General features: G+C 40.0%; 2 protein-coding genes across 15 annotated transcripts in view; one reads left to right on the top strand and one right to left on the bottom strand.

Annotated features, from left to right (window-relative positions):
- The window catches only part of adarb2 (adenosine deaminase RNA specific B2 (inactive)), a 376,810-nt gene extending 373,381 nt beyond the window's left edge, over positions 1-3,429 (top strand). For 10 of the 11 annotated variants that reach the window (XM_067577592.1, XM_067577591.1, XM_067577590.1 and 7 more), the window contains one exon: positions 58-3,429. In XM_067577592.1, the coding sequence (XP_067433693.1) occupies positions 58-234 (177 nt within the window). In that variant the 3' untranslated portion in view covers positions 235-3,429. The remainder of the gene's footprint in view (positions 1-57) is intronic. The other variant, XM_067577598.1, reaches the window with a different exon arrangement.
- A 2,307-nt stretch (positions 3,430-5,736) lies between these two features.
- Positions 5,737-25,218, bottom strand: part of LOC137173722 (WD repeat-containing protein 37-like) — a 25,610-nt gene continuing 6,128 nt past the window's right edge. For all 4 annotated transcript variants that reach the window (XM_067578730.1, XM_067578729.1, XM_067578731.1 and 1 more), the window contains 9 exons: positions 20,429-20,567; positions 19,792-19,863; positions 18,786-18,830; positions 18,552-18,628; positions 18,006-18,240; positions 16,210-16,351; positions 9,718-9,852; positions 8,310-8,424; positions 5,737-8,216 (listed from right to left, as the gene is read on the bottom strand). In XM_067578730.1, the coding sequence (XP_067434831.1) occupies positions 8,085-8,216; positions 8,310-8,424; positions 9,718-9,852; positions 16,210-16,351; positions 18,006-18,240; positions 18,552-18,628; positions 18,786-18,830; positions 19,792-19,863; positions 20,429-20,567 (1,092 nt within the window). In that variant the 3' untranslated portion in view covers positions 5,737-8,084. The remainder of the gene's footprint in view (positions 8,217-8,309; positions 8,425-9,717; positions 9,853-16,209; positions 16,352-18,005; positions 18,241-18,551; positions 18,629-18,785; positions 18,831-19,791; positions 19,864-20,428; positions 20,568-25,218) is intronic.

Raw genomic sequence — 25,218 nt, 5'->3', positions numbered from 1 at the left:
ACTTTCTCTGTTTGTCTTTTCCCCTTTCTCTCTTCGCCCGCTCGCCCTCTTCTTCAGTCGGGGATCCACGTGTCCGGCTCGGCGGACCGCCAGCTCATGTACTGCGAGGCCAAGATGGCGGCGCGTCCTTACCAGACAGTGAAGCAGCAGTGGTTCAGGTCTCTGCAGGAAACGGGCCTCGGCACTTGGGTCAAGAAACCGCCCGAGCAGGAACAGTTCCTGCTGTCGGTCTGAGAAGAAGTGTGTGTATGTGTGTGTGTGTGTGTGTGTGAGTGATAGAGAGAGTGTGTGTTTGTTTAATCTTTATTTTTTTAGGGTAAGATGACTCCATGCTCTTCACCAACACCCTGTTTCACGCTGATACACACCTTCATGCCTGAGAGTTTCCCAGTGCAACCTCTAAACTCACAGCTGTCACCATCACGTGTGTGTGTGTGTGTGTGTGTGTGTGTGTGTGTGTGTGTGCGTGTGTGTGTGTTTTGTTCTGGATGCACCGCCCATCCACCCCATACAAAAACGACAAGAGGGAAGGTCAACCGGACGAGCTGAAAGGAACAGGAAAATAAAAGGGACGGACTTTTTCTATGACTTGCCCTTCTTTAAACGCAAACACACACTCGAGTACACCCCCCCCCCCCCCCCCCCCCCCCCCCCACCACCCCACACCCCTCCACCACCACCCCACCCCCCCACCCCCTTTTCTCCTCAGGTGTGGTTCAGCTGTCAAGGAAAAGGTGGGGTAACCTTGAGCAGAATGAAAGGCAGCCGCTATCTTGTCATCAGCTATTTCCAGGCCCCAAGGCTCCCGCTGAGGAGCAGAGCCACGGGGGAGAGAGAAAAAGAGAAAAAAGGCAGAGAGAGAGAGAGGTCCACGTCCAATTACCGGCCCTGTCATGGTGACGGGTGATAGAGGAAGAGGAAGGAGACGCGATGGGAAGAGAGAGTGAGTGAGAAAAAGCGAAGGACAGGCAGGATTCAGACCGGCCCACCGTCTCACCTTCCCTCTCTCATTTCTATCTTCGTCCTCCTTCTCTGACTCACCCTTTGACTCCTGATTTCCTTCTCCTTTTGTCTCCATCCTTGCTTTTTTTTTTTTTTCTCCTTTCTTCCCCCCACCTATTTCCCTCGCCTCCTTTTTGTCACTCTCTCCTCTCCCCTCCCTGTCTGCCTTTCAAGCGCGGCAGAGTTTAACACGACACGGCGACAGGTTAATACACCCTCTTTTTTTTTTTTTTCTCTCCCTCCCATCCTCACCCCACTGGGTAGAGAGAAGGAGAAGGCAAGGTACATAAACACAGCCATTACAGCTTGCCTAAGTACAAGTGGAGGTGATGATGGAGGTAAGGGAGTGGTTTCCTGTTTTTCCTTTTCTTTCACACCAGATTTATTTCTTGTCTTTTGACCTGGATGACCTCAGTTTTCTGCCTCTTGCAGCCAGTTTCCATATATCTAAATCGAAGCTCATTGTCGCCAATAAGAGCAGGTTTCGGTCGTGACTCATTAGCGAGGACTTGTTGACCTGATCGACTTGTGCTCTCTCTCTCTCTCTCTCTCTCTCTGTGTGGTCATGACCACCCTGAACAGGTAATAGCTAAGGTGACGGAAAGTTTTGTAACCCCTCACCCCCCTCCCCTGTCACAGCTGTGGTTTGATTTGATTTTGAAACACACACATAAACACACACTGTCATGTACAAGTCAAAGATGACTAATCAGCATCCCTGATCAGTACCATGTAAATTTGTACCTCACACACTTTTTATGTCTTTGCATATATGTGTATGTGTGTGTATTTTTTTTTTTTTTTTTTTTTACTCAGCTCAGTGTTTATATTCATTACCATCATGACCGTGTTGTTCTGTCACCCCTCTCTTTCTCTTTAAGGAATTTAGATGAGGCGACCAAACCGCCACCAGCATGGCTCAGTCAGCAGTAAAATCTGAGTAGTGAGAGTGACATCTAGTGGTGTTTTTCTGTTTCTGTGGCCTCTGCTCCCTCTGAGCCCCCCCCCCTATGTTCTTGGCAGCATTACCAGTGAGGATACAATATCAACCCAACTGTAGAATAAGATCAGTGTGAGTTAAAAGATGACGTGACACACAGACAGATTTACACAGGAACTGATCATTTGACCCACGTGTGACCTGCATCTGCATGTGTCTCTTGACCAAAAACAAAAGGATATCGGCCAGTTAGTATTGCTATATTAGATGTTCTTTGTTTCTCAAAGTCTCAGAGTTTGCCGTCCACTAAAAAGATATGAGTGGGTGAGTCCGTCTTTTTAAAGATGCAGCACTAAAAATATATCAGCATCCTGTGTTTCAGTGGAGTAGGAGTGAAAATTCATCAGATACAAAGTAAAACCACTGCCAGATTTAACATTAACAATAGCACTAGATACAGTTTATTATCAAAAGCGGCTAATGTACAAATGTATCAAATATTAGGCTTTTTTTTTCTATTCTGGTAATCACTTAATTACATGCATGTTAGAACAAAAGACCATTTACGTTATAAATAAATGTTTGCTCAGAATAATGAGAGTGAACTAAAAAGAGTGTCCATGTGCCCAGAACGTGATCTAACATGAGACAGATCCTTTTTTTCCTCATTTTTGGTATTGATCCTGTTATTGAGTCTCAAAAAAAGATGGTATTGGTGGTATCAATATTTTAGGTTTTGGCCCACCCCCTCATTCTTTGAGTTTTTATGTCCCATGATGGCCTACATGCCATTTCAGAGGCTTTTTTGTTAGAATAAGAGCAAAATTCTGCAAGATATTTACTTTTTATGTCATGAAAATGACAAAATACAAAGATATTGACACAGTGTTCTGTGTGCTAGTGGCAGCTTTAATAAAAAAAAATCTTGAAACTTTTTAGGAACTCATCAGTTTGTTTACACCTGAAAATCCTAAATCTTTTCTCCCACAGTGGCAGAGATCAGATTTTGTGTAAATCTCGTGTGTGTATCAGAACCAGAGGGTGTATGTTTGTCTTTCATCTATACGTGGTGCAGAGTTTTATCATTTGGGCGTCATCCTAACGTCAGACTTGACATTGTTTATCGACACATTTCTCATTGCTTCACATCACATCTCGGGAGTGGCTGTATTAGCCGTCCCTGGTTACGAGAACACCTTGTGTCCTCGGCACCCATGACAACAGATTTGCAGATTTATTTTGAGAGATAATAAATATAAGGCATGTCTGAATGGCAATATTGTATCTATGAGTTTACATATGTAAAAAAAAACTGTATAAAAGATGTTGACAAAGATGTGAAAGAGATCCTAAAATGTCTAATTATGATGTAAATTAAAGTATATGAATAATTGCTGCTAAGGTCTGTAAATTGCACTTCAGTAACAAATAAAAAGTGAATGTTTGTACTGTATATGTGAATAAAACCACAAAATCTTGTAATTTTATCTTGGCTTGATTGTTTTTTGATTAATTATATGTTAATGTCAATTTATATGTCATTTCAGAGTGATAGATAACACAGTATTGTATCTGGACTCATAAGTAATATACCATTTCCACTGTGTCAGCTTCATGATCAGCTGTCTATAGCCAGCGCCGGGCCTCAGGAGCATCCACACTAATATTAAAGAGGCCTCCCTTCTCCCGTCTCTCCCAGGGGAAATCCGTGAGGAAATGGTTATCTCTGTTAGGCTCGGTGGCAGGTGTCATACAGACTAGCCACAAAATTAGCCTGGAGGAAGAATGAAGCGAGGAAGAAGAGAAGAGGGAGGGAGGGGGGTGGGTTCAAGGTGTGCCTCCTCAGCAGCATCCACCCTTCCCCCCCTAAGGCCACGGAGTCGGCTGTGCGCTCTACAATAAACATCATAATTGACAATTTGCTCCAGTGGCTGGTCACGGCCAGCCAGCCATAATCTAATGGACGAGGCCAGAGAGGTAAAACGCCACAGAATATTATCTCTCCCAGTGTCACGCTGCTCCTCAATAAAACCCCAGAGCCGGAACACACTAAAAATGTCACTATTTCAACATGTAGGGTTAAAACCAACCTACTGCACTTACATAAGGATCATTTCTGCTTTTTGGTTTGGTCCATCTCAAATATGATGAATATTATTGAATTTAGTTCACATATTAACTGTGAAGGGCATCATTCATAATAAATAATACACATAAATAAGACATTATATTAAAACCCATAAACATTTTTGTGGCACCAAATGGTTCATCTGAGGGTGCAAATGACAGCAAACATTGTAGCAGAGGTGGAAAGTAACAAAGTAGATTTACTAGTATTACCATTTCATCTTCTGTACTCCTTCACTACAGTTCAGAGGGAGATATTGTATATTTTTTTATAGTTACTAATTACTTACTAGATCAAAAGGTTACATAAAAACATAATTTTATGATACTGTTAAAGATTAAGCCAGGTGTTCTTTACTATTTTGGCTCGTGGCCCCTTACACAAAAGCAGTGTCTTATTGGGGCCCCTCATCACATTAGAGTTGTTGTCTGAGTTGTTAGCAGTTAAGAGGCGTTTCCCCTCTAAACTTCTTTTATTTAAATAACTATTTGAGGCCTAAATTATCCAATATTACACAAAGAGAAAATAAATGAAGCAGAAGTTTTTCTTGTTTCTTACCTCATTAAAATGATCTCACGACCCCACAGATTCAACTTGTGACCCTTTGTAGGGGCCCAACCTCCAGGTTTGAAACCACTGGACTGAACTATTTAATACTAGTTTTGCCTCAACCAGCTGCAACAAGCTACCTAATCAATGCATCAATATTGCAATCTAATAATGTCATATATAATAATATACTTTTCTGCAGAACCACTTTACACTTTGCTGATTATACTTCTATTTTTTACTAAAGTAGTAGTTTTTACATTTTATGCAGGTATACAGGCACAGGTGTGTGTAATTAAGCTGCTAATTAGACATGAGCTACAATATCTTCATATATACAGAGGCAGTTTTACAGACATTAGAAATTACTCTGCACATGTCTTCAAGGCTTTAATTAAATATTCCTCCTCTTGCTGACGTACAAAAAAAAAGTCAATTTATATGAACTTCAAAATCTTTTTCACAGACATTTTTAACTTAACACAATGGGAAAAGCACAGGTGTGAATAATAAAATGAAGGATGGGCTGGTTTAGTTTCAGGGCTGCCAATAGAAGAGAGCCATCGTTAATGCTATTAGTAACACCTGCGCTTCTCCTGCTATGACTAATGACTTCTACGACATGCGGTACAGTAGGAAGGACTGATTAACTACAACCTACCAACAGCAGGGTGGAGGAAAGACTACATCTGTGCTGGCTGCTGCAGGTGAGCTGCCCTTGAGCAAGGCACTGAAGCTGATTTGTTTAGACGCTATATATATAAACTGAAATAGAAGATAAAAACCTTCCTTTATTTAATCAACCACTATATGTTAGGAAGACTGTAGCTGCCATATGGCCTCTTTAACCAAGAGGCCTATTTAGCTACGAAACCTCACACTGACTAAAAATATTTAGTGTCATTACAGCCGTTGGTAAAGTAACAAAGTTCCTGTTCAGTGAAAATATTCACAGACCTTGGTTTGCTACTCATTAACACTAGACATCATTACTCCTACACAACAACCAGACTTACCTCCACACGAATAAAGTGGGATTTTCAAAATAATACACACATACAAAACGGTATGAGGAGTTTGTGTTAAATAAGATGAAAAAGAGACACGAGAGACCAGAAAAAGGAAATCACACGTTTTATTGGAAAGTGTCAGAGAGCACGTACCCGTTACAATAAAGTATGCAAAGTAGATCACATAATGAAGTTGGAGGTGAATATGATTCGCCACAATGAAGCGAAGCCTATCCACTTTTTTTTTTTTTTTTTTTTTTTTTAAGCCCTCCAATCTGGCACCCAATAATTTAATGTATCAATCCAAAATCATATTTCCTCCGAGTTAGAATTCATATGTGGAGCGCAAATCGGACTTGCCTTTCTACCTGCAGATTAAAATGACATTGATACCAGTAGGTGTGAGATTGAGTTCCCTGAATGAAACAGGAGTAAAAATCCTATCTGCACTGTGCAGGGGAACACAATTAGTTATTTAACAAGCATTTGGGATAGTGCATTGATGCTCAGATGGATAAGGCTAATGCACCATTTTTTTTCAATGCAATGGTAAGGCATTTCAATACATTTATTACATTTTAAGGTTCATGCTACTTCAAAATCCAGCCTGACTCTATTGTTGCTAGAAACAGCAGTAAAGTGTAGTTTGAAGCCAACTTTCGGGTGAGTTATGCATACCTATGTACACTGAGCTACATCTACACCAGTCACACGAGTACATAAAATCATTTTGGATTTACAGCACTGAAATAAGTTAAACATTTAACATCTGAGGACCAAAAAAACGACAGCATGACTTCATGTTTGGGATATTGCACAACTGTAACAAGATGCTTCTTGGAATTCGGTGAAGCCCAGTTCTAGACGAGCTTTCATTCTCAAACTTCAAGTCATATTCACTGATTACCAGGAAAGAAATGAGCTTCACTGTGAGCACCAGAAACACGGAGGAGCTATGTTATTGCTTCTGTATTTGGATAAAAGGTGCAAGAGGTCGTACGAGGCTAAAGGTAGAAAGCAAAGTGTAAACACTAGAACTTCATATATCGACAGGCTGTTACCGAAGCACAGAAATGACCAGTAACCGACAAGTTCACTTGAGGATGACGACGTTACAGCAACACAGGGCTTTGAGTTGGCAACGAGCTGGAGGAGGGTGGGTGTGTAGTTCACTGACAGTAAGGAAACATGGGGGGCAGATTATGGCTAAAAGTAGCGACACCTACACCAGCAACAGACAGGGAATACTATTATCATGATTATGTTGAACACATCCAATTCACAGACCTCATTCACAGGATTTGTGAACAACAGAAGTGCAGTCGTTTTCCCGTTATTGCTATGCGCTTGACACTTTGCATCCTGACAGAAAGGCAGAATAGAGCAATACTTAAAAAAAAAAAAAAGAAAGAAACCTACTGTAAACATGGAACAAGGCAGAGTTACAGTATCATAAGTTTGAAATATTGACAACAAAACATGGAGGCTGGAGGTGAGTTGAAAGCATCGAAAGGTAATAGGCAAAGACTCAAATCTCATATTCTGTTTGAAGTATTTTAAGACAACTCAACGGTCGTTGCGAGACGACGAACCCGGCTGCCTGCGTGCTGCGCGGGGTGATCTGGCAGGCCTGAAAATGATATGTTTTGTTCCATGATGAGGAATATTCTAAGTTGGACTAAAAGGATAAAAACATTTCACAGAACCACCCGACCGAGCTCCAACCTCGAAAGCTGGACAACCGTAAGACACGAAGTCAGTTAACGAGCAACGACCTGCGACACAGGTCACTTAATCATCAGGCCACGATGTAATATGTACACAACTTCATCTATCATATTCTACAGACGTTCCTGGCCTTTATAATTGTTCTCTCACAACTTTACAAGTAACATTCGCACACAGAGTTGATCTACATGCAAGACCAACCATTCAGCAGTAACTAAACAACAGCAGCCTATGACTGTGGAGTCAAATATATATATATATATGTATATTTTGATATTAACATAGAGGGCTAGGAATGAATGGGTCAGCCTAGTCGTGTCACAATTCACAATCCATGCTAAATAAGTGAAAGGTTCAAATACAGAAGATCAGCTCTGTGGCCTCGCACACACTTGGAGTTTTTGTCAGTTTCTAAACATCAGGGGGATGTTGTGTAGAATAAATTAATCTAGGGGAATATACCATCAATCAGTGTTAATAGCTGCATTCTCAAAAGCAACACTAATGGTAATATGAACAATGTTTTTTTTGACACCTTTCGGCTCAGTTGCTTGAAAGCTGTGAAATAGATTAAACGCTTCCCGGGGTGAACGCTTCAAACGTACGAGCATGTGCGAGGCCGCAGGTTACAGTGTCTTTGTGTATCGTACTGTATATACATGGAGGGATTCTGATCAGTCTCCTACTTTATTGTGAGTTATCTGCGTTTTTACGTGTGTCAGTGGCGTCACTTCTCCTGCAGCAGGGCGGGGATGTTGATGTTCCAGCCGATGGCCTGTCGGTCGAAGCCGCAGGTGAACAGGTTGCACGACTGGTTCTCTTCGTTCCATGCCGTGCAACACACCATGCGCCTGTGGCCCTGCAAACATACACACACACATACATTTTTTTAATTTTTATGATGTTCATTGACTGATGCACACATTTCTGTCCAATCTACTCCCTTCCTTACCATTCTGTTGCTGCGTGGAAGTCTGGCCAGCCTCACTCCGCTCATGTCAAACAGTCGCACTTGTCGATTGTCGTGTGGCAGAGCGATGATCCTCTGGTTGGCAGAGACGCTTATCCTGAAAGATCAAATCCAGTTTGCAAGAATTTTGAATTTTTTATAGACTGATTTGCAGTTACAGCATGTCGTGTAATTCAAGCACAAGTTCTGCTTTCTAGTTTGCACACAGCTCCATATGCATAAACATTAGCGACGCAAACATCAGCTGTCCTCAGAATCTCTATTCCCTGCTGGCATTCAGGATAATTGCTGACGATTGTAATTGTACATTTTCATCACAGCAAATTGCGAGAAAAACATATCCTTGCCCTCTTTTGGGCTACATATGTTGGAAGCATGTTATTTTCAGACAAACAAATGCAACACAGAAGCCCCGGCAGGAGAGCTGATACTGGCTGATCATGAACACAGCAGGCAGAGCAGACTGGCCACAACACCCCTAATACCTTCCCTGTTTATTAATGAGCTGTGTTGTGTTGACATGCTGGAATAATATCAATCTGTGCTGATAGTTGCTAACTTTACCTTTGACTGCTTTCATGAGCAAAACCATTTGGAAAAATTACAAGTATTCAAAGAAATTCCATTCTTATCAGACTGGGGAAAATTTTAAAGGAACAGTTTGACATTTATGGAAATACACTTGTTCACTTTCTTGCCAACAACAAGACTGATAGCTGATAACTGATAGATTAGCATAAAGTCTAGAAACAGGGGGAAACAGCTAGCCTGGCTCTATCCACACCTCCAAACCTCTTTAATTAACACATTTTATTAATGTGGCTGACTGTTTCTTACAGTAGGTGGGAGCAGTCACTTCCTGGAGTTTAAGTCGAAAAAGCAAAAGCAGAAATTTCCCAACTATTCCTTTAAGTTTAGAAGAGAATTTAGACAACTTGGCACACAGCTATACTACCCACAAATTCATTTATATTCATGTGTAAAATGAATATAATTTATTTAAGAGTAATAAAATACATTACTCTTATTTACCCTAAGAGAACATTTCTATTTTTTAAATTTTAATTCTAATTTTTTTTTCTTTACTATTAGAAAAAGTAAAAACCATTATAAACATGTTAAGTACTGATAAATTCTGCAAAACATGCAATTATTCAAACTACATGATATCCAGCTTCTCAACTGACATATATGACTAACCACATTATTTTTTATATTATTATATTATTATAATTTGCTTAATATCAATCAACTTTATTGTTTGTGTATTTTCTGTAATGAACTTACTGTCTACAGACTCATTCGCTACACTTTTTTAAGTTTAAATAACAAAAGGACCTCATCATCCTGTACACAGCTGTGGGCTCTGGCTCATCCTCCTTTCACCTACCTGTTCACAGCTGAGTCAGTGCGGATGGTTGCTATAGGCGACCTCATGTTCTTCAAATCCCACACCTTGACGGTGCGATCATCACTCCCTGAAACCACATTGTCGCCCACCGTGAACACTGCAGACGTCACCGTGCTACAACAGAAGGACACACGGATGTTACACACGGATATGAAAAGAGAGCAGCAACATGTAATACTCTCCCTTTTGTGTTCAAACTGGAAATAGATGAGATTCATTCAATTAAGGAGATTTATATTGTACTAATTGTACAGTTCAGTGAAAGGTTTTGGGAATAAATATGTATTTACAGTCAGTCTCATACACCTAAAAGATAAAACAGATCAATACACGCGTCACAGTGAAATGTCGAGATAAGTTACAAGTGTTGACACAACTTTAATGTGAGTTCATCAGGTATGTCATTAGCATGTTGACACAGTGCCGTTCCTGATGTAAAATGTGATTCTCCATTTTAATAAAAGTATCACTTTGTTATGAACCTGTAGAGAAGAGAGGGAGGTAGCATCACACCCGCGCCGTGTTCCTGTCATATGGGTGTAGTTGTCAGCGACTTGAGGGCTTAAATAATAGCTCAAAAATGTTCACACCATCACGTGTTATGAGCTGTCGAGATGTTGAAAGACGTTTTCTGCTTTGCCTACATTTAAGTCTCATGCGCTTAGAGGAACTGCAAGGATAGTTTTATCCTAAACATTCCTAAAACACATTCTACATTAAAATCCCAGAAAATTGACCGCATCACCATATGTATTGATCTAGTTACCTAAATACCTTTAACTATACCATCCACTACTCCGTGTCTGAACTAACAGTAAACACCACTAAACCCTAAATTCCCAGAAAGCTGAAATTTCACTGAAAGCTGAAATGAACCCCTTCCATGAATGGGTATCTTAATATTTAAAATAATGAACTATATACTGTATTTCTGATGGAAGTAAATGCTAAATATCATTTTATAACAACCTGGATAACGTCTTTCAATAGTATTGTGGGAAAACGTACATGTGTGTTTCCCATGACATATATAACATATGATCAATATTTTTTATAATAATAACGGATTAAATGACTACTTGTCATGTGGAAGTGTTGCTTATAGTGTGAAACACAGAGTTTCATGGTGTCTTTCAGCCTATTGTTTTGGTTTTCAGACCCACAACTTGAAGTTTTGGTTCACTCTCACTGCTTTCAGCATCTTTTGAGGTGGCATCAGGCAGTTGTTTTCAGCAAAAAAAGCTCTAAAAGCCCACTGTACACTACCTGCCCAGCACCAGACAGCAGACATAGTTGGTGACTAGCTGCTAGCATTTAGCAGGGCTTGGTTGAGACCAAAACTGAGCTAAAAGGAGAGTGAATATTGGATTTACGTTCAGAAAGTGGACAGAAACATGACATCCAATCAATGCTGATCTGTATCTGCTGGATGTGTAAAAAGGCAACAGTTTGCTAACAAGTTTGACATTTCTTTTTACATTTTAAGTTGGAAGTGTTGTATTTACATCTTGTTTTTGCTGCTCCCACATGACCAAAAAGAAATCAAGTTATTGCAGGTTTAAAGAGTAGCAACAGCTCCAATCTTGATTTTGCTGACCTCCAGTAGTTCAAGTTCTTACCCTTGCAGTGGTCAGTACACTCTGACATCACTGCAGGTGTCGTTACAGAAAGAGCACCATATCATCACATCCATCTTTATCGGTAGCTGTGATCAAAACTTCTTTTTTCTTATTGCTGTCTTGCAGTATTTTACACGTAAGGTTGCTGAAGTGTCACTTTTGATACAATCGATAGAATAAAAAGATAAATGTTGCCAAATATACTGTATCTTTTGCTACATCATGCTATTACATTGGAAGCAGAAACGTTCTTTATATGCATACAGCATCCCCTCCCCTCCCTCGCCTTTTATCCAGCCAGCCGTGATGCACTGCTCCACATGATAGCACTGAGGTCAGGCCTAGCCATTCATTTAATAGACCTTTAATATTTCCAATCTATTACTGTATGTCAGTCGCTCCTGTGAGGGGTTTTTCTTCCTCCCTCCCTTTTTTTTCCCCTTCTGTTCATTCATGGAGGGAATTTTCAGATTCTTGATTAAAATTAGCGTTGTGTAGAGTCCCTTCACACACACACACACACACACACACACAGAGCATTGTCTGGGGTTCCACTTCCAGTTTTTCCTCGCTAAAACTGGCTTCCCCCTTAATGCAAATTGACATGGCATTAAGGGCTAATTAGGGGACTAAACTTTGTCCTATTAGAGAGGCCGAGGCTCGTGCAGACTGCTGTATCGTAACAGGCACCTTCTGACATTGCAGGGTACAGCCCACCTGGGAATACACGAGGTGCAGACGGAGACGGAGAGGAAGAAAGGTAGGAGGTGTGTTAAGTGGGAGGTGTGTGTGGGGCGTAATCAGACAAGGTAATTGATTAAAAGGTTGATTAAGGTTAAAGGGTTTTCAGAATGGGTGTGAGGAGGGAGGGGAGTATTCAATGTTACTTAATGGCATCACTGCAGTGTCTCTGACAGCCAAGGTCGAGACTCTTGGAGATAGGAGAGTAGGGAGTGGAGAAGGAAGTAAGAGTGAGGAAGACGGACGTACAGAGGGAATCATGGGTCCTCTCTGCAGTCAGACAAGTTAAGGCGAGCTGAATGTATCTCTAACCATAAAGCCCTGATATATCTTAGTCCTATAAAGGTGGCTCACAGCTAACACTCTGACGTTATATGTGGTTATATGTAGGGTAGAAGTGTTACAGTACGTCATCACAACCCAAGTCACACCTGTAGCAGCAGCTATAATTAAACAGACTTTTTTTTTTTTAGTTTTTGTGCAAATATGGCTTAAAATTGCCACCTTTTTCTTCATTTTTACATTCTTCATTATCAACATTTTTCACAAAACACGCAAACATAATACAATACAATTAACTTTAGTTCAACCACTGATGATTTTTTTAAATTGTTAAAAAATGAAGTGTATTGTGAGGGCAAATATCAGATGTGAGGTGAATGAAAAACTGCAGCCAGACCAGAGAAAAATATACAATAGTTCCTAATTAAATGAATCATCTGTATTGTCTTTACTGCAGCAAGCTATGACTGCTGTCTTTTTTAGGATTGTACATTAAAGAAACTATTAGCAGGTTACTGAGAACAGGGCTCATACTGGACACTGATGGTGAGAAAACCTGTGAAATACAGTTTGAATTACTGTACATCTCAATGAAGAATAAATGACAGATACATAATGTCAGTGGACCGTTACGCTGACATAATTCCTTAAACATTTGACTGTCCTGATTTAAGTACTGATAAAGGGTCATTTTGGTGGCAGTGATGAACTCAGTGAATTTATTCATCTTAACATCAGTTCAATGTTTAGACTAATAAACTTCTGTGCTGCACAGTGTCAACTGATTGCGCTGTGTTCTTAGAATTATAAAAGTTTCAGAAAATGTGCTTCATCACTTGAGAAATTAGGCCTACGTTTAAAAAAAACTGACTTAGAAAAATATCCAAATTCAAAGAAACACTTGCAGGCAGTGAGCAAAGACGCATCACAGTAGGACAGTTATTCGACATGTCTTTATGCCACATTTCCTTACGTTTTGTTATTTCTGTATGAACCAACACATTTCTATCATACTGTAGATAAATCTGATAGTTAAACTGAAATATTGGTTCTAGCACCGTGGCTCTGATGCGTTCCCTCCTTCCTGGTGATGCTTCTAATGATGGATGTGTGAATTTATGAACATCTCACTCATTGTAAGTCACTCTGGATGAGAGCGTAAGCCGGATACCTAAATGGTAAAATGTAAATGAAACAATTCAGGTGAAGACGACTAAGAGGTTTTAAAGCACTCTATTATTTTGCTGTGCTGCTGCAAAGCTGACAGTCACTGAGAACTTGGTAAGTGCAGGTGTATTCCTCCAGAGACAGGACGTCAAATCTGCATACAGACACTTCCAGACATCGACGTGCATTTCTATCAAGAGCAATCTAATGTCTCCGAAAGCCGTCAGAAGAGACAAACGTGACAAGGCATTTCATTTGTAGAGCAAGTCCGCTGTCAGTTCTCGTTTGCTCTCGGCTGTTTTGTTAACTCACGTGCAATCGTCATTACTCCGCAATTACGACAGGGTGGTGGGATAGCCGGTGCACGCTGCACTTTTAGCTGCTGTGGTTCGCTGTCAGGGAGCGTTAGCTGTAATTGCCGGTGAACGCGGTGGAAACGAGAGGCTGTCTCCCCTCAAGCTCTCAACCTCTTCTGCCTATTAAACCGCTCGCACTCTCTCTTCACCTCTGCTGTTTCCACAGGAGGGATGGGGAGATTATGCCACATCATTATGCAATATTGGAAATTCTGGAAAATTAGCGAGAGAAACGGCAGAGAGACGGCAACTTGATATTGTTGAAGCAAAACAAAAACATGCTCACAAGTGTAGGATAACGAATCCAGGAACAGAAGAAAAGTTTGATTCTTCCAAGAACATTATGAGCAAGAGTTGCTCAAAAATGACATTTTCATTGACTAGAGTTAGAGTCTTAGCCCCTCGTTGCATTTTTGACTCATTTTTGATAACATTCATACATGAATTCATTGATTCTGTCGGCCATAACTTGTTAATTTAATTTACCTAATCATTCATGCATTCCTTCATTCATTTTAATAGTATATATGAACATATGTTTAGTGTTTCCCTGAGCTTCCCTATTCCTCAGTAGTTCAGTATTTATATTCCTTTATATCAGAAGATGGAGCTCACTATATTCAGAGTTCATGACTTTCAGACAGAAGACTGACTAATTTCATTTAATTATTTTTCCTCCTAAGTCATTAATTAACTAGGTATTAATTAATTCATCAATGGAGGTAGTGTCCCTAACTTTACAAGTGTATGATATTCATTTCAAGTGTAGTGTTTAAGAAAGTTTAAGACATACCTTTATCATCATGCCCACAAACTCATACAATATACACGCCCCACATTCAAACCACATAACTGCAAACTAATAGTGAGCAATATATTAGATGTTTTGATGTAAGATATTAGACAGGATATAAATGACTGAACTAAAGCTGCAACAACTAGTCAATGAATCAGTCAGTGAGTAGACTGACAGGAAATGAATCTGAAACTATTTATTGATTTAGTCTTTTTTAAGCAAAAAATGCCAAATGTGATGCTTCCACATATGTGAGAATGATGCTTTTTCCTCGTCTTACATTAAAATAAATGGAACATCTTTGGGTTTTGGACACTTGGTTGGACAAAACTAAACCATGAAGATGACTCCTAGGGCTGTGGTATATAATGAAGGACATTTCTCATCGTTTTATGGTGTTTTGTAGACAAACTGATTCATCTGCAGCTAAATCGATAATGAAAATAATCGTTAGCTGCAGCTTTAGACGGGACAATGTTAAGCTACTAATAAACAATTAGCCAAATTCAAGTTTGGTTTTCTCCTCACTCAAACTTCAAGTGTCAAGTAGCAGTACGACTCTTTCTCAAAAGTACTGCAGCTAAACAGTAAACAACATCTTCAAGTTTTTTCTGAGTGGTTTTTAGGCTAGATAGCAGAAGTTTGGAGAATCATTACATTTGCCTTAAAGTTTGTGTAAGTTTGTTGCTCGGGATGCACCATGGAAGTACGAGGAAGGAAGTCAACGACTATTGATCGTTTGGGAAGGGAACGAGGATGAAGGGAAGGAAAGGAAAGAAGGAGGGCTGTTGTTAACTGTGAAACACTGAGGCTTAATCTCATTACACCAATTGTCTATGGGAGAGAATTACAGTAGGTTCTGCAGGAATTATACATGTTGGGGTCGTACATAATGAGCTCTCCGTAATCCCCCCACTTGCAATTAAATGCTGCCAGTGAGTACCAGCCAGCCAGTACACACATGTAGACATAAACACACACACACACGCACACACTCTTCTTCCGCCTGTTAAAGAGCGCTGCCATTGAAAGCCACAGACAAGCCTGACAGTCATCGTTTTGAAATGAGCGGCTGCAATTGAGTGTTAACAGCGAGCGGAGTGCCAAATTACACAGAGTGGGGGATTAACGCAGAAACGGACAGATAAATGAACAGGAGAGCGAGGGAGGAGAGAGAGAGAGGTAGAAAGAGAAAGAGAGGAGAGAAAGAGGAGCAAAGCGTCTAAGTGAGGAGAAGTGCTCAGTAATAAATGAGAGGCAAGTGGAGGATTTGGCTTAGAGCAATAGCCAAATCAATGTGGCACTGTAAAAAGGAAAAAAAAAAAAAAAAAAAAGGAGAAAGTGCTGGAGGGATTCACAGACCAGAGAGAGGCTACAGCTCCACCCGGTGGGCCAAATTAAGACTGCGACATGTGGCCATCAGTCAAACTGTTGAACATTCAAGTATCAATTTGTGTGTGTGTGTGTGTGTGTGTGTGTGTGTGTGTGTATGAGAGAGAGAGAGACTGACTCAGTGTGTCCCTGGAAGACGTTGACAGAGTGGATGGACGGGTCTCTGAAGTCCCACAGTCTGAAGGTGGTGTCCCTGGACGAGGTGACCACCAGACGCTGGGTGGGGTGGGTACAGCAGTGGGTCAGCTCCTGGTCATGGCCTGCACACACACAGACACATAAATACATGATAGTATTCACCACTAGAGTTATGAACATCATTAAACGGCTGCTGCAGGAAGACGACTGCAAAAGCACTAAAGTGAGGTTAAAGAAGAAAAACTGATTTTGTCATGGGTGCAGATTCCGTGTGGGTCTGCTCATCTCCTTGTCAGTGAAACCTCCACACACAAACAAACAGCAGGTTAACTGCCACACATTTGTCTCAAGTGTTGAAAATAATGATGTCTCATTGTTTAAAGTACCAGAAGAAGAGGCACAAAATGACAAATTGTTCCGACTCCTGCGGCACAGTCTGCTTAGACTATATTTACTTGATTGTGTAGTGTTAGACTAGGTAGAGAAATAGATTTCTTCCTGTTTAGTTTGAGGGAAAACATCAGCCAATTTTGTTTAAAGCTGTTCCATAAAATAAACAGTTTTCAGTTCAGGTACCTCTTCACTCAAACTTGGAAGGTTCTGGTTTTTAGAAACTGCTCTGGATAATGTTATGTGTATCTAGGGAAATATGAGCTTTTTTTAGGGGTGCACTAGAATTACTGGTGAGTTTCAAGCACTGGAACATATTGATACAAATACACAAATTCCAAAATGTACATCTGCTGAGTCAGCAGAAGAATATTATAGCAGAACAAATAAAAAAAACACGCAAATTATCCCTAAAAAATCAAATCACATTGTAAATATAAAGATACCAGATTAGGGTCACCAGACGTCCCAAAAAATTTGGGACAGTTCTGAATCCCAAATCCTGTCCTGTTTGTCCTGAAAATGAACCATTAAGATAATAGTAACAGATAATATGAAGAAGCTAAAACGAGAGCTGTCAGTATGCTGTGAGACTCGACTTGACTTGAGACTTGAAGGCAAAAATGCTGAGGAGACCTTTCAGACCTGACTTGGTGACACAGGAATATTGAAAAATGCTGCACTGAAGGTATTGTGTCTTTTGGAGCGCTGCCAAATTGTCATGAATAATTAATAACATAACGGAGATAAGCGCAACAAGCTGCTGCTGTCACCTGGAGAAAATGTAGAAGACTCTAAATTCAAATGAGAGGAGCTTTTCATTAAATTATCAATTAGTCTACATGAAGTAGTAGCTCAATAGTTTTTTTTACTCTCTGAATCTGTGAAAATATTCTGTTCAAATCTCTTATGTAGGCTATAACTCCTGATTTTAGTTACTTAAAAATATCCAGTTTGTTTTTGTAAAATAATTAATTATAACTGATGTGTTTTCACTTGTCTACTGCACTGATTAAGCTATCATAAATAACATTGTTGATGTCATTCGACCTGTTTTAAAGCAGATGATGGAGAGTGCAGCCCTGAGAGGGATTTGTGATAAAAATATCTTAATGTGTTTGTAAGCTCCTAAAGCTTAATGACAATCTCAGCAGCTGAAAATGTGTTTAAAACGACTGTAACATACTTGTCACCTGTGCATTACGGTTCACGCGTCATGTAAACATTCATATCATCCTCACAACCAATCAATCTCTCTCTATTTTATCCATTTGTACAAACCGATCTTCTTCAGGAGGCCACACCTACCCCAACTCCCCTGTCCCGAATTTCACTCATTCTCATCCGGTCACCCTATACCAGATAAACATTATGATGTCTGCATACCAGTGAGTGTGTGCACCAGCTCAGATGTCTCCACCTCGTACAGGTTGGCAGCGCGATCCCAGGAAGCTGTCACCACTTGTCGGCCGCCCACCAACCAGTCCGCTGCGATGACAACACCCTGGTGGCTCTTCAGGGTTGCGGTGGCGACCCGGACGGTGGGGACTTCGCAAGGGCCCTCGCCGTCCACCTCGCCTTCTTCTCTGTCCGATGAGTCCTGGTCGTCATCACACGGAGCCTGTGAGAGCACAAAGAAGAGTTCAGTCGGTCAGTGCGCTGAAGTGATACAAAAATAAAAAAAAAAACACTGTGAGAGCTTAGATTTGTTCTTGGTGAAAAAGCATGAGTAACAAGTGAGATAAATGAGAGATTTTCATGGCAGCAGACCTGAAAACCAGCATGAAACAAGTAGAGAAATTGTGATATTACTTGTAAAGTGACTTAATTTTTAATATTCACCGACTCTGAAAACTCCCTGTTATGAATACATGTCTCAAAACTCCATGAGATTCCAGCATATTCCAGCAGAAACAGCACAAAGCTACTCACACTGACATCTGGTGGTGGCTGTGGGGCAGGAAGCTGCACCATGTAGCGCCAGATGTGAGCCGTCTGGTCCCCGGAGGCTGCGGCGACACAAGCACACATCAACAAACATGTAGATCTACTCAAAATCAACTACTGGAGGCAACGGCGGCAGGGGAAAGACGGTCAAATAATCATAAGGAGAGAGAAATATTAAATGTAGCCAATTCAATAAAATAAACACGTGCGTTTAAATACCTGTGAGGGCCATCTGCTCTGTGGGGTGGAACTTGATGGAGTTGACTGTGGGAGAGACAACAACTTTGCTGATAAGATAACAAGACATATATATATATATATAGACATATATCAAACATTCCTATCATCACACTAAGTGAGCAAATATTGACAGAGACACTCCTTGATCCAACAGTGATTATTAATGCTGTAAATAGCATTTTGACATGTCTACGTGGTTCTACACTAGTACTGGGCAGTATGACTGAAAATTTATATCACAGTATTTTTTTAAGATTTGTGCGGCTTCACGGTACATCATGTTTTTTTAGTTTGGTTTTTTGCATGACTGGGCCTTTATATAGATTTATAGTGGCTTATTCTACTGTCAGGAGTACATAGAGTTTACATGAATCACTTCAAAAGTTTGTTTCAGAGTCTGTATGACAGTAAACACAGGAACTAGCTGCCTGTAGCAGCATTATGGATAACTGCATAGAGATCTATATCTGGGACAGTTTGCCAACTAACCAAACCACTCACATATTCATCCACTCACAGTGGTTTGTTCACATGTATCAGGCTGACTTTCACCATGGTTAGACTGTGAGGAAACTAAAAGAACTAAGTGCAGTGACGGATTATCCCGTGGACTATTATGAGGACGATTATGAGTCATTTCACTTTGACTGGCCAAGCCTATTTATTTGAGCCGGAGTACACAGAGAGGAGATAAAATAACTGGAAGAAGAAAAACAAAGAACGGAGGCAGAAGGGCAACAGGACAGTCCGGAAAGTCAACATACAGTAATGATAGTAACTGCTGATGTACCTGCAGTCACTCTCCTGAAGAGTGAAGAGGAAACTTTTTGCAGTGGGACCTTTTGCTGCCAGACTTGGAAAATCTACAAGTGTCCACGGACAAGACTAATCCAAGCTGTGTAACCACTACACATGGACACTGGATGAATCTTTATACCGCCCAGCACTATTCTACACAAATACAATGATAAAAGTTTTTTATTACCTGATCCCACGTGTCCGGCATACCTCAGCAGACATTTGCCGGTCTCTATACTCCACAGCAGAGCTGAATGGTCTGTTGAATGAGAGCAGGGGTGGACGATATATCACATCAAGTAACCGGAGGCTGACTTCTTTATCACCTAATGATTTACTAAAGTACTGTATTTACATCGTGTGCTACCAGGTTGGATCTCTTGTTTCACCTCGTACCATAAAACAATCCAGAAATGTTCCACTGAGCCCAACTTTTTTTTTAGAGTTTCTAGCAATGGCAGACGATGGAAATAAAAACAGATTGAACATGTTTATTATCTCCTCAAAGAATCAACTGACACGCTGTAAGTTTACAGCAACTCTTGCCTAGAGAAATAAATATGAGCAGTAACAATAATAGTGTTGTGTAACAAAAGCCATCAATCATCAAAACAATGTTGTACTTTTCTGGAAATTGCACCAAAGTATTACAATTAATTTGACAGTGATGTAATGATGTAAATATTGAACGCAGCACCTTTAGTCTTTAATTATTCTACACTAATTATTCTAATTTTTCCATTACTACCACTACAGTATGTGGCATGTCTACTGTGTATAGAGCAATGAATGATAGATTTAAACAGTAAAGGGATTTGGTGTACCTGCGGATGCGGTTCCCAGGACCACTGGCTGAGTTCGGGTAACACTGAGGTCCCAGATCCCGTCCCGGTGGCCCACATACTCCTTCAGCAGCTGGCACAAAGCCCGGGAACCAGTGGTGGCTTTGAAACTAGACACAATCTGAACAGGCAGGGAAGAGAGGCGGGCATGATGGAGGGAAGATAAAGAGGGATGAGTATTCCTCCTGGTGCTGAACCAAAGCCAAGCTAAACATATGCTTAGAGTCCAACTAAAATTAAACAGGTGCACCAATTCAAAGTTTTCAGAACTGATATGAGTGCCAAGTATTTTAAGTAAATGGGCCGATATGAATAGCAGCATTTATACGACTTACAGCACTAATGGTTTACTATGAGACTTACTGTGGCACAGATACAAGAAGTGAATAAATTGGGTTTATTTGTGTTTGATAAATGACGGTAATAAAATTGAAATCTACATGACAATAACACAGACTGGCTTTGCAATGTTTACATGTGTCACACAGTCTGTTGCTGGTCTCTGACCAACACATTAACAAATAAAGCACAGTGTGTTGGATGTAGGGCCTGTATCACAAAGCAAGATAAACGGCTTAGCCAGCTTTCTCTGGGTTTAGTTCAAGTTTTCTGGTATCATGAAGCTGGCAGAAGGACAAAAGTTTATAATAAAGTGAAAAGTGATTAAAGGGAAAAACATGGAGACATTTTTATAGATCAATATAATCATTGTGCTTTCCATGATAATTATGTCAGAGATAGAAGACACATTTTTGCACAATTATGTATCCACTCTGGGTTTAAAACAAACTGAGAGATTGTTTACCACAGACTAATGAATGGCAATTATAGCTGCATATTAACTGTGAACACTGCTATTTAGTTCAGTTAATTATAAATGCAACATTTTGTCATTATCAGGCATTCATTTCTTTTCCTCAGCTATTTTTGCACTGACTATCTCTACAGTCTTTCTTTACTTTTAACTAATGATCCCGTATTCATAATAGTTTGTTCATCATTAGATAAAAAATGCTTAAAAATGTCACTAAACAATAGTGACATTTTGTTGTTTTTTTGTCCATATTCACTCTAGACTACTGAACATGTTGATCATATTTCAAAAGGTCTGTATAAAAAGTTATATCTAGCTTGTGCCTTCTGTTTAAAAGTGGTGGAGAATCTGAAGATGTTAGTATTTATAGTTTTAATGTTTCAAATGTCACAGAAGTGAAAACGACTTCACTGGACGAAACTCTGATCATTTGATATTATATTTAATTTCAGGCGTTAGCTGTTGTTAGCTAATTTGTGATTGTTGCTCAGACATGCTGTTTAATTAAACAACTTAATTACTGCTGGTGAATATTCCTCCCCAATGCAAATTAAGACATCTGGTACTTTTTACAGTAAGAGTTGAGCTTAGTTAATAAGAATGTTCTGTAATCAATCCAAACATTCATCTTTGAAATTAGTGGGAGAAATATTTACTATTTAATGCCATCTCTCCCTTCTTCCATGAATGGATCAAGAGCAGAGTTATTATTGCATATGTGTCATTAAGACATTAACATTATTTATAAGTTAAATTAGCAACAGCTTGTCCAACTGATGTGTTTGTGACTGTCAGGAATCATTTTATTATCAAAATCCTGTCAGCAGCAGCAGCCTGAGCGGCACAGAGACGCACAGACAGGTGAGCTGCAGCCTCTCAGGTGAGCTCTGATGTCACAGAGACACGCAGACTTGTGCAGAGTTGTGTCGCCCAAATCCACAAACTGAAAGAAGGACAGAACTCAGGTGAAGTTTCAGAGCTTTCCATAACACGACTGCTCGTTTAAGTCCAGCCAGTTACTTTATTATATTACATTTTGATTCTAGTAAAATAGTTTTGTTTAACAAGTTGTGCGTGTACATTTACAACCACTAGCCTCCGCTTCAAAACAATGCGAGCACGATGATAGAGGAACGTGCCTCTCTGTCTGCGTCAGTCACATGCTCTATATGACTGTGTGTGCGCTCAGCTGAGAGGTTGTGTCCTGCCGAGTAGAGAGCGGAGTGTCATCCTCAGTGTTTGACAAATATTAGCAAGATAATTTATGACTAAACACATTAAGAATTGAATTGCTTGCACAGACTGGGGACATCCTCATTAGACAAGCTACTTCGGAAAACATCTGAAAACACCGGTGGCAGCAACTTGACGATCGCACAGTAAGTATGAAACAGTCTACTGAAAGTAATGAATGAACAAATGAATGAATTATCTTCATTTACATTGTGCATTTTACAGCAGAGCAATCTAAAACAAACACACTAAAACAGGCAATGTTGTTAGAGTAACAGGCCTGTGTCATATGAGGAAAACGTAGGCTACGCCTCAGCCTCACACTCAGGATGATAGTGAAGATGAAAATGAAGATGAAGATGACTAGAAGTTGAGTTGATTCAGTAGATTCACATGATGTGAGTCAAGTGATTCACATGTTTTGTTATTTTAGTCATTTTTAGCATAGGTTTATTTTATAAATCATTTAATTTAAAACCAATACACATGTCCCCCTTTAAAATAACCTTCTTATTGTTGTTCCCTTGATAAACCTTAAAGGGAAGGTGCCGATAAATAAATAATAAATAAGACATGGTTTTAAATATTAATAACTACTTACAGACTGTGTGGTTGGCTACTCTACATCCTTGTGGAAAGCCTTGTGACAGTCTATGATATGTTATTTTTAAATAATAATTTTTGTCTCAGATTTATAGTTAAGTAGTCTATTAATAAAATAACATATAAAAATCAGAGAAACATGATACAAGTCTGGTTTCAGGCAAGTCAGCGAATGCATATTCAGTAAATATTTTGCAGAGACAGTCTCTTTATGTGTGTGCATGTGCACGCATGTGCCTATGAAAGAGAGAAGAGTGATAGAGAGCACGTACACATACACAATTATTTTGGCCGTCTGACAAAAAATGCCCCTACCAAAGCTGAAACCAAACCTACGCACTTGCCCGTAATGAAGACCTCTGCTTCTGTCACATGAGCAGGCTGGAGCTTAGAAGCGAGCTATCGAGGAAAACCCAGAGTTGACTGAGCCGGTTGATAACTAGCTTTATGATACCAGTTATCCAGGATTGCCAATGTTAGTCTCAGTGAAGCCAGGTGACCCAAAGAGAGCCAGCTAAACTTACTTTGTGATAAAAGCTCCTAGAATAGTAGCCTGTTAAAGCCAGTGTGTGTGTGTGTGTGTGTGTGTGTGTGTGTGTGTATGTCTTGTAAACAAGGTGTGTTTTCCTATCAGGGGGATGTTCTGCCAAAAGGTATATGAGACGTGTGGTGCACCTCTAAAAATAAGCATGTCTGGTGGTCTGGTTACATGTGGCCTTTAGTCGCTGCAGACATCCTGATGAACAAACTAGAGAGTGAATTGTTGTTCTATTTGTCACAATCTGTAACGTACATGCTGCTGCAAGCAGACGGCCGACCACAGCGATAAGCTTCATCATTGGTAGTCATTAGATGCAACAGCAAAGCATCTGGTTTACTCGTGTCAGACTGTGTTAATGTATGTTCTCATTCTGTCAGGTGTGTTTATGCTCACATTACACGTACAACACAATCTTATTTCTTTCCTGTCATTAGAAGACTATGAGCAGTGAGAGAAAAAAAATAGCTCATTCCAGTCAAGGTCAACGCAGTAAGAAACTGAGGCTACAGTTAGTGCAGATCATTGCATTAGTTTCCGGTCTCTTGAGTCTTGACGAAATGAGTTTTTCGTCATGTTTCTTAGCCAGCTGATAGGTTAGCTGTATATTATATAGCGGCTAGTTCTGTCGGAGGTTAATCTAAGAAGTCGTCCCTTGATCCCTTGTGTCCTCTTTTCTAATTTACAAGTCAGAAGAGGATTGTTTCTCACTCTTCATCTAGCTCAGACTTTGGCTGCATTTAGTGGAGTCAGATTTAAGAAAGGCAATGTCAAGCAAACATTTTAGGTAGAGCAGGAAATAAAACGCCATATCACAGGATTTTCATTGATTATAAATATTAGTATTTATACCTTTAAGAGCTGTTCAAAGAGAGGTTTTTAATGGTTGGCGGACGACTAAACTTGGCCGTTTTGATAAAAACAGTTTTCCACATCAATTATTAATTTTCATCTTATTATATTGTTTTAAGACAGCTGATAGAAAGAGACTAAAGTCGTCTCACGGTTCTTCTCTACTGGTAGAGGATTCAAAGGGAAACTTCAGGATTTTTCAACCTGGACCCTAGTTTACCTTCTTTTTCTGTCTAAGTGACTAATGGGGACAACAACTTTTGAAACTGGTCCATGATTGCGTGAGAGCACTTCAGCCAGCAGCCACGAAATGGGCTACAATGTAATCCTTGGGGATTGGTGCCATAGTTCACTAAAAGTGCTTATTTTTGCCACTGACAGGCTCAGATTGTTGTTATAAGTGTCTGACAACATTATGAAAAGACCATAAGGAGAGATAGGACATTTTTCTTTACCTTTCACTTGGTCCGGTCTGTTTGTTGTTTTTGTGTCTAACCAAGTGTTGCTGAGGGAGAAGTTTCGTTCTGAAATCCCACGAGAGTTGAGTTGTTGTCGAAATCAACTAAATATTCAGCCATGTCTTTAAGATAACACTAAGCTACGCTTTCTGTACTCCAACACAACAAACTCCTCCCGGCACTCCTCTTTCCAACTCTCACTCACTGTTGACTTCCTGTATCAACTCGCACAAGATTTCAGAATGAGACTGGACCAATTTCAAAAACCGTTGTC

This window comes from Thunnus thynnus, chromosome 21, assembly GCF_963924715.1.
Source record: "Thunnus thynnus chromosome 21, fThuThy2.1, whole genome shotgun sequence".
Taxonomy (NCBI): domain Eukaryota; kingdom Metazoa; phylum Chordata; class Actinopteri; order Scombriformes; family Scombridae; genus Thunnus; species Thunnus thynnus.
Note: the sequence above shows the minus strand (reverse complement) of the source record. Positions and strands in the feature narration are given on the sequence as shown.